The sequence below is a fragment of the Akebia trifoliata genome, chromosome 16 (assembly GCF_017979445.1).
Source record: "Akebia trifoliata isolate Shusen 1 chromosome 16, ASM1797944v1, whole genome shotgun sequence".
NCBI classification, from domain to species: domain Eukaryota; kingdom Viridiplantae; phylum Streptophyta; class Magnoliopsida; order Ranunculales; family Lardizabalaceae; genus Akebia; species Akebia trifoliata.
In genome coordinates, this window is record NC_141390.1 from 27,453,267 (window position 1) to 27,463,404 (window position 10,138).

Consider the following 10,138-nt stretch of genomic DNA (forward strand, 5'->3'; position numbering starts at 1 on the left):
TAGATATAAATCACAAGAAAAATAAGAAAACAAGAGCCTATACATGAGTATAAAATTTAAATATGTACATCATGGAAAGGAAAAAAAAAAAACATCATTTTTTAAAGCTTTCTATATGGCCTAAGAGCCCTCATTGCGTAGATGGCAATGAAGGTGTGTGTGACTCTACAAGGATCGACCAAAGGACGTGCACATCTTCGTAAGGGCAGGACTTCACATCGTCGTAAAGGATGTATATTCCTCTACCTGAAGAACAAAAGAAAAACACTATTAAAAGAGCCACAAAAAGTGAAAATATACTATAATAATAAGTAATGTAAGCTAAAAAGTGCATCTTTGAAAAAAAAAATGGTGAACAAGAGAGAACTTAATAACAAGAGGCCTTAATGAGGGAAAAAAAGTGTTGTCAAATGGGTATCAAGAAAAAACTATGAGAAATCCAAATATGTAAAGGAAAGGAGAGAACAATATATATATATATTTTAGGATGCAAAGTGTAATATGGGAAATGGGCTTTGATCAAAACAAGGAGAAGAAAGCAAAACAAGTGTAAAAAATGCTTGAATGGGAAAAAAAAAAAAAAAAACTTGGATATATATATATATTTTAGGATGCAAAGTGTAATATGGGAAATGGGCTTTTGATCAAAACAATGAGAAGAAAGCAAAACAAGTGTAAAAAATGCATGAATGGAAAAAAAAAAAAAAAAAAAACTTGGATGGTTTCAAGCAAAGAGAAAGAATGAAAGAAGTTTAAAACACATTGATAGTTATTCTAAAAACTAGAACTACAATATGGAAATTAGAAGATATTGATAATGGGATGAAGGGTATGAATAAGGAAATACTCTTTTTATGGGCTGAATGTAGACGAACCCACATCTTCTTCAATGGAGAGAGGAGGGAATTCAGCCACCCCATTTGGAGAAGTGGGTATTGTGTGCATAATAGGTGAAAGAAGAGAAGGAAATAGAGAGAAGTTTAAGAGAGAAATCTGAAGGTTTGCTTAGAGAAGGGTGAAATCCACATCACTATTCCTAACTCAATTAAGTCCCTTGGCCGATCATGTGTACACATATTCTCTTGGTGCAATGTCTTTGTCACACCTTTTTACCTTGTAGGAGAAGAGGGGGCCAACCCCCTCAGTCATTTTCACATTTCACTTACTCTTACATAACTTCCTCGTTACAATCCCTTGTACTTGAAGCCACATGGTTTCTTTAGGCCTTGTTTGGAATACGATTGGATGCATTTTTATAAGAATCTTTTGGTCTTTAAATTTGTCTTTTGGGGAGTGTTTAGTAGGTGCATTTTGGTAATTATATTAAAGTTAGTCCATTTAGTCATCGCTTTAATATCACAAAAATACTTGGGAAGGTATATCTTTAAATTTCGTTAGCTTTTTGCGAATGCTGGAAGCAAGAAGTTAGTCTAGGTAGCTTCTTGCTTCTCCCCATTTTTAATGCGTGCATTTGGCAGGAAGCACTTCTTAGGTTAGTTATCAAAGGCTCATTTGAATTCCAAAAACACTTTTGAGCACCGAAAATGCAACAAATGCTCTCCATACGAGTTCCCAAACACTTCCTTAGCATTCTATCATTATGGACCCACTGACATGTGGGTGTCCTCCATACACTTTTTGTCTACTTCTTGTGTCTCAAGTAAACAAGCCGAAAGAGTCTCCTACAAGGAGTTTGTTCTTAATTTGGCATGAATATGATTTCCTTTTATGACGATAATTTTCCATTGGTGGCATAAAGGGACAGGTGTTGTGCTAACAAGAGGCCATGTGTCGGATTTTGAAGGGTAGGCGTAGGGGTTGGTGTTAGCTTAGATCAAAATTGGAAGAGAAGCAATAGGTAGTAGAAATAAGGAAATGAAACGGAGATTTCAAGATGTGACAATCAGATTGGAGATCTCAGCATGAGAAACATGTGAAAAGGATTAAGAAGTTAGCCTAAATGTCTTCTTTGTTTGAAATTCTTCTACACTCAACATGATCTCTTTTACTTCAAAGTTTTGGCTTAAAGCCAAATAAGGCCTTTTTGGTGAGAAAGGAAGCATTTTAAAAGTAAGGAATTGATTTTTGCAATGATCTGTTTGGCTCAATATCATTTTGATCTGTTTGACATGATCTTAACCATCTGAAAATTGTAAATAACTCCACTTTTTTTTATTCTCTCTGTAAAGAATGGATTTGATTAGATGGTTTGGATGATCGAATTGTAACTATTTTTGGTGTGAGATATTTTGTAATTGTCTCACTATCCGAATGAGTCATTATTAAATCAAAATCGAAGTTTTAACTAGACAATTAATATTCCTGCCCAAAACCACATCTTTTGGTTAATTCCAGTGTGTTTGTGCCCGGGCTTAGCTTCTCGTAATATTTGAATGGGCTCGACTCATTGTACAATTCAAATTTAGGTCCGTGGTGTCAAAGAAAATTAATTCTATTGATTTGGATGAATAATACATGAATTTTTTTATGGATAGATCATATCAACCAGAATATAGAAACAAACTTAATTGGAAAGATTCTATAAAATCTTGATTGATCTAATTGATTGATGCTTTCACGTGAGATGATACTAATTAATATTACTAACCCAAGATATCTTCCACTAGTCTCTACCAAAACTTGTGCTCATTTTTGAGTTTGGCGATGTCGAAAGCCAATTAGATTTGGTCCGTCACGATCTCATCCATGTACTATGTTGGATCCTGTGATTATAACATTAATGTTGTGCGAAAGCTTAACGAGAGAAAAATGATAAAACAAAAGCAATCACACTAAGAACATGGGGATTTGGCAAATTGTCTATATCCACGAAGGAGAGGGAGATCAATCCTCTATCAAAGATAAAGATTAAAAACTCTCAAAGCTCTACAACTTTTTAACCCAAGATATGTTTCCATAGTCCCCAATCTCCACCATGGGCCAGTCTGGTTGTCTGTGTGGGCCCTTTTCTAATTTGGACAAGTTGTTTAAATCAATAGAACTTAACAAATTAAAGATAAAATAAAATGGGAAAAGAGAATTAGAAAGCAAACAATAGTTACATTATTTTAAATCGTGGTTAAAACATTTTGAGGAAACAACCTCCACGGGTTGGCTCAATGGAAATTTTGAATCCAATAAGCCGTGAGAGTCCGTAGGTTGTGTGTTTGATACCCAATATGAGCAATGGCTCCTCGAGGCTGCCCGTGAGGGCGTACTCTCACTTACCTGATGTGTGTGATGTGCGGGCGTTGCTCATGCCCGGGGGAGGGACCCATATGCCTTGGTCCAGGCCCTAGCTCACCGGGTCCCACTAGTCAAATGTAACTTTGAATACCCCGTCACAAAAAAATAAAAAAATTAACATTTAGAGGAAACTATCTTCCTGTATTGTATATATTAATATATGTCTATTTTCCTAGATGATGGTTCTCACCCTTTTGGAACCATATAAGAGTAAAAGTTGTTTCCACTCGATCACATCGGGAGGGAATGATCCTCTACAATGTTCATTGATCGGGCAACGATGATTCTCACCTTTTGGAACCATGTAAGAGTAATAGATGCCTCCTCCCAATCACATCTAGAGGACACGACTCGATGTTTAACTAATGCTTATTGGCAAATGGGTATCAGACGCAATTTTTTTAATGATAATTTATTCAACAATGTGAGCACATTTGGTTATTCGATCAACTAAAATTTAGTCACAATTTATTTTCTCTAAATCATACTAAAGATGAACAACATTTGACACAATTATTTGATCCAAGATCAACATGTTACCACAAGGGGTATACAGCCGTCATGTTGGGATAGAAATTGCCAAAGTTTTGCTTCCATTCAGGAGATTTGAGGTTCTCATTGAACAAGGCAAAAATGAATGTGTCCAACAATAACCCTGGCCTCGCCGGTGTCCCCTTAGTCGTGACATGTTTCTTGAGATTATTATTATATGTCTGTGCATTCTCTACAGTGTCATAGGGCCCGTTTCCTGCACTTGGCCAACCGCTCTCGGACACTACAATGTCTACATCATTCTTCCCCACTGCCTTCACCATGGCCGCTAAAAATCCGTCCAACATTATATCGTAAAGGTTATCGTAAATTAAATTCCCATCCTTTAAAACTTTGGTCGAATTGAACAAAGCGTAACCCAATGTAACGTCAACAGGATCCGAGACCAAGCCCAAGTATGGGTACACATTTATCATAAGTGGCGCCGTATTAGAGTATAAGAACGAAACAATATCGTTCATTATATTGGCTATTTCAGGTGCAAAAGTAGCCTTTGATGGAGGGTACGGGGTGGCAATAACTGCAGTCGAGACCACAGTGGAAATCAAAATAACTTCAGCTAAGCCAGCAGCTTCGATGCTCTTTTGCATGTTCTTCATAGCAGGAAGAACATAACTGGCAAGGGGTCCAGGTATCACCTCTCTTCCTAGTGAGATCCATAGGAAATTTATGTCTTCTTTATATGGAATTATGTTCCTGAGAAGCCAATCATCGGCGAATTTTTGGGTTGATGCAAGATTTGGTAGATCATGGTTGTTTACTCCGACCGCAACGTTCATGTTGGCTCCTCTAAATGCATCGAAGGCTTCAAGATTGGGCTCATAGAGCCTGACCATTGGGATTCCTTTACTTCTAATGAGCTTTACTACATCATTATGGGATGGTAGATTATTTCCTTGCAATCCATAGTTAACTCCTAGAAGTGCTCCTCCTACAACATATTTAACAATTTGACAAGATTTTAATTAGAATTTAAACACACTTGAACAAGAAATAACATAAGATATCGATCTAGATTTTAGATCATAGATTTAAAACTCGTTGAGTAAAATTCGATTTAATTGGATTTCAAGATGACTTGGTCCAAGAACTTGTTGGACCAACTCACCGAATCAACTTGAAAAATACCAAGTCCACTCGAATACTCGGTTAAGTCAGGTGCCATTGTGCATGATGGTCCAAGTGGAATCAAAGCCCAAGCCCAAATCCAGGTGCCTGGGTACATTATCCAAACATGACCTAGGAAGTACTTAAACATAGAGCTGTCGAGGGATTGAAGCAGATCCAAAATCCAATCTGATAAACATTTATCCCAATCAAGGACTTAGGATCGAACTGATCATAATTTTTTTTTTATCGGATCTAGGACAGTACATATCATATCAGATCGGGTCAGGATTTAAACTGGCAGATAGGATCTAGTCTGGATCAGGTCTAATAAATTTTTTACCTGATTGTCCAAACCCAAAAAAAAAAAAAAAGTGTCTAAAGTGGATAGATCTTATTTTTATGAAATCATACTGTAATTTGTTGTGCATCGAGGACTATGCGTGGGCCCATCAATTTGGACACTAGACCCAAGCCCAACTATCTAAATTAAATGGGTCTTATGTATTCTAAATCTGGTCCATTATGAGTAGCCCGGCCCATTATCACCCTACCCATGAGTGATGTATCATTCAAACAAATTAAAAACTAAAAACTAAAAACTAAAAATAAAAATAATCTTCGTCTCTTTAGGTGATGAGAATAATCTTACCAGCTATGTAGACCAACTGGTGAGTGAGAGCCATTAGTATAAGAATAAGACACTTGATCATAGTAGGAGTTGTCATATCTTTCTACTCTTTTTCCTGCCCTTGCTAGTGAAATCTACATGCATGTAAACAAATAAACTAATGATAATTTCCCCTTAAAAGCTCTCTCTCCAGTGCTTGGAGTGTTTCTATTTTCCAAGAGAGATTCAAAAAAAAAAAAAAAAACTTACTCTCAAGTCTCCATAGCCTTGAAGATGACAAGGTGGTAGAAGAAGAAAGAAGAAGAAAAAGGAGTTGTTGGGCTTGTTTAGAATTCTAGTCGTTGTTATATATAGAAGAAAGAGAAGCTCCTGACTAGCTCAGTTCATTAATATCTTTCCTGTACAACTTAATTAGTTCATTTACATCTTTTGGACAACTTAACTAGTTCATTAATATCTTTCCTATACAACTTAATTAGTTCATTAATATCTTTCCTATACAACTTAATTAGTTCATTAATATCTTTTGGACAACTTAACTAGTTCATTAATATCTTTCCTGTACAACTTAATTAGTTCATTAATATCTTTTGGACGACTTAACTAGTTCATTAATATCTTTCTTGTACCACTTAATTAGTTCATTAATATCTTTTGGACAACTTAATTAGTTCATTAATATCTTTTCTAGAAAACTTAGAAAATATTGAATGAGTCTCACTCATATTTATTTTACTACAAAAAGAAAAGAAGATACTGGCATCAACTTACATGTGCTGCTCTCCATCAGACAAACGGTTAAGATGGGGAGATAATTACGAAAAAGTGCTCAACTTTTGATCAATTTACGATTCTGGCTCATTGTTCATTTTAATTATTAAAACATGAATGATAACGAACTCCGAGGTTTTTAAAGTGAGTATTTCGCTGGTTTTAAAGCGACAATATCACTTTAAACCTGCGAAATAGTCACTTCGTTCTGAATTTTTTTTTTTAATACAAAAACTGATTATTCACGTTTAGAATAGATTGGAAAAGCAATAATAACAATAATAGTTTTGATATATAAATTGGAAAAGCATCATAAATTTTTGGGTAGTTAATTTGGACACATTCCTTGATTGTGGTATTTTCTTGGAAATTAGTTAAGTAAATTTTTTTTTATAAGATCATAAAAAATATTAGCCAAACAAGGTTCTAAAATCTGGAAAACAATTTTTAGACTCAGATTATGACAATTCATAATCTTAATCAAGAATCGGGTTGCATAATCCAAGCTAAATGCCCCTAAGATTAGGATATATTCTTATTAGATTAAGTTTACTTTTATTTAATATTGTTATCAAGTATTTTTTACATAAACCCAATAAAGATTAATGTAATCGCAATTAAGATAATCAATTATGTATGTATGTATGTATGCATCAAGAACTTTTAAGAAATTTTGGCATACTTTATACACAAATTTTCTTTCAATTTTGTTTTCTAAGTATATGTATTTTCTCGTAAGGGCTGGTAAATTTGGGGGTCCAACTCAAAATCAATTGGCAATGAGTGGAGAGGTCTAAGAACTTATAAAGAGAGAGATAAGGCATGAGTGTCCGATGTAGGGTTAAATTCAACACACTCTTGCATGTGTGGACTGGACTAGGCCAAAACACGTGGGGATATGAATTGGGTGATGTGGAGGAGGGAAATGTCTGCTATGATACTATGATAAATTTGAGGGTACAACTCAAAATCAATTGACAATGAGTGGAGAGGCCCAAAAACTTATAAGGAGAAAGAGAGACAAGGCAATGAGTATCCGATGTGGGACTAAACTCAACAAAGACGTACTAGTTTATATTGTAAGATCTCCAGTCCTCTAATTAGGTTGTCAATGATAGCATGTCATGAATAGATCGACTCGATATTATCAAGTTTGAAGTATGGTGTTAGGATGTAAACTGAATCAATCCAATAAGATACTAAATTATTTATGTACAAACCATAACAAGTCAATCACACAATTTATATAATAATAAAACATAACGATAGGGCCCACACTTGTTATAGTTTTGTAAGGGATAAAACTCCCATCAATTACAATTTTGTGGGATAAACCTCCCATCAAGCTATAGTTTTGTTGGGATCATTTTATTTAATTTACTTTTCACCCCCTCTATATTATTTTTCATCTTTTATCCTCAATTTTTTTAATAATATCTCTCGAACTTTATTTTTTTCATTTTTACCCCCTTAATCTCAAAAAACGATGTCTGTGTCATAGGCACGGGTGAACTCTAGTATATATATAAAACACAATTGTAAGACCCACTTTGCTATAGTTATGTGGGGGATAAATATCTCATCCGCTATAATTTTGTGTGGGACAAACATCCCACAAAATTACAATTTTTTTCGGGTTTACTTTATTTTCTTTACTTTGAGAGTCTTGACCTCTTCTAAATTTATTATATTTTCTCTTTTTACCCTTTAACCCACTTTATTGGTTTTCATCTTTTACTCTTTAAGTTCAATTTTTTTTAATAATATCTCTCCAATTATTTATTTATTTATTTATTTATTTTTTCACTTTTAACCCCATTAACCCCAAAGAGAATTCCTTCCACTCCCTCTAGCTTTACTATATTTTTTCTTTTACTCTTTAACTCACTTAATATTTTTTATCTTCTACCCCCTTAATCCCAAAGAGGATGCATGTGCCTTAAGCATAGGCGAACTCTAGTAATTCTATACGGAGCTGGTTTCCCTTCCCGCTTGCTATCGTTGAAAGAGTTTGAATCCAATCTGCATGACTCTTCCAATGACGACTCTTCTCCTTAGGTGTTAGATCCAATACTGACCAATTTCAATAAGCTATCCATCCATAACCAAACCTGATAAGAATATCATTGAATCGAGCTCAATCTAATATAAACCACTATTCAATTTGTCAGATTCTAGTAGTGAAGAAGAAGAAAAAGGACTAAATGTGCAAAATAATAAGAGAAAGGGGGATGGGGATTGTAGTGGCCACAAAGTGGGGAGAGGTGGTGATCATATATTTTGAATTGTGAACTAAACAACGAGAGTTATGATCTCTTGTGAGATTACACTAAATAGAGAAATAATACGTAGCGCCATCACTCTATATCTTACTTGTGCTAATCAATTAATCGATGTGTACTCTATCATAATTATTCGATAAATACCTCAAATATCTCATTATAATCAACCACATTCATACATTTCGTCGCAGAAGTGGTGGTTGACATTGGTGGTGGAGGTGATGGCAGTGGCAACAAAAAGTTAAGAGCCTTGCCTTCCCCCTATCACCCCTAGTTTTGCCCATAATGCATAAAGCATACAATTGGAACATATGGGAAAAATGGGGAACAAATGCATCCTTAACACTATTGTATATAGTTCTTAGCAAATCAAAATCAAATTCAATTTGATCATTTCTAGACCCAAAACTCAAACCAATTCCAAATAACAATTTTGATTTTGACGATAATTCCAAAAGAATTAGTTCTGGAAGGGAGATAATTGACTTTGGATTACAATGTGGTATTTACTATGCTGCCTCAATTGACATCTATGAACACAAGTTTTCCAAAAACGAAACCTATTTTCTTGGATTCTATAGTTTTTGCTCTTACGCCATTTTTTTTGACATCGTGATACCATATCCAGCTTTAAAATATCGGAAACAGGGATTTCTCTATCCTTATCCAGGTTAAGATATTATCCAACTGTGTGGCTTGCATGGGAATAACACATGAGGAGTTGCTCATCAGGGATGCCTTCGCCTTCCTCGCTTCAGCATTTGCCAAGATAAATGATGGGCTGGTTGTGAACTAGTGATAGCTAGGTTTGGGCCTTCAGTTGTACCTCGATGTATAAAACCCGTCTTGATCGTCGAATTACTTTCTTGGTCTCTCACTAAAATTCTTTGATCTTCATCACTAATACATGTAATCCAACTAATGTATTTTATTTTCAAATTTTTTATTCTCATAAGTTTGTCGACGTATTTTTCACTCTCCTGTACCCAATCTACTAAAAAAAAAGTTATTTAGAGAATGAATGTAGATGTCTTTCAATGGTTGGAAACCAAAATTTTATATGATTATTAAAAAAATTATGAAAATTTAATTCCTTAATTGCAACGTTATTTTTTGTCGGAAATCATAGTTTTTGACATAAACAGATAGCCCAACCCTAAATATTATTTTGGGATGAAGCCTTGGTAATGATGATGATGATAGTTCAAATGTTTGTTGAGGTCTATCATTTGATCCATGGAATAAAACCATGTGAGATCTAAATTTATTACTAATTATATCTAAGCATGCTTTTGATGCTTGTTACCAAAGCTAGACATTTTTCAATCAATTATAGCTGCTCTTTCACAATCTCCACCATCTTAAAAAGTTGACACATGTACGGTTATAAAAGATTTGATCAGAGAAATCTGCCACTCTTTTAGCCAAATCTATGGTGTACTGAGAGATTCTCTTTCTCACAAGTTCTGAGATCCATAGATCTTTACTTTTACAAGAGGCAATGTCGTCACACAATGATTATGGAAGAAAAACACCCCTCTAGACCTCT

At 34.7% G+C, this 10,138-nt stretch overlaps 1 protein-coding gene and 1 long non-coding RNA gene across 2 annotated transcripts; both read right to left on the bottom strand.

Moving 5' to 3' along the window:
• On the bottom strand, positions 1-1,059 carry LOC147383182 (uncharacterized). The gene is made up of 2 exons (XR_015173881.1): positions 848-1,059; positions 1-246 (listed from the first exon to the last, which is right to left on the bottom strand). It is a non-coding gene; the product is annotated as an uncharacterized LOC147383182 (long non-coding RNA).
• Positions 1,060-3,655: 2,596 nt separating this feature from the next.
• On the bottom strand, positions 3,656-5,873 carry LOC147383183 (glucan endo-1,3-beta-glucosidase-like). Its single transcript, XM_086428480.1, has 3 exons — positions 5,786-5,873; positions 5,558-5,670; positions 3,656-4,729 (listed from the first exon to the last, which is right to left on the bottom strand). The coding sequence occupies exons 2-3, from the start codon at positions 5,631-5,633 to the stop codon at positions 3,783-3,785; spliced, it is 1,023 nt and encodes a 340-aa protein (XP_086284606.1). The 5' UTR covers positions 5,634-5,670; positions 5,786-5,873; the 3' UTR covers positions 3,656-3,782.
• Positions 5,874-10,138: the final 4,265 nt, after the last annotated feature.

Coding starts and splice junctions, on each gene's coding strand:
- LOC147383183 (XM_086428480.1), bottom strand. CDS start 5,633: ATGACAACTCCTACTATGATCAAGTGTCTTATTCTTATACTAATGGCT. Junction 4,730..5,557: donor CCAGTTGGTCTACATAGCTG/GTAAGATTATTC, acceptor AATATGTTGTAG/GAGGAGCACTTCTAGGAGTT.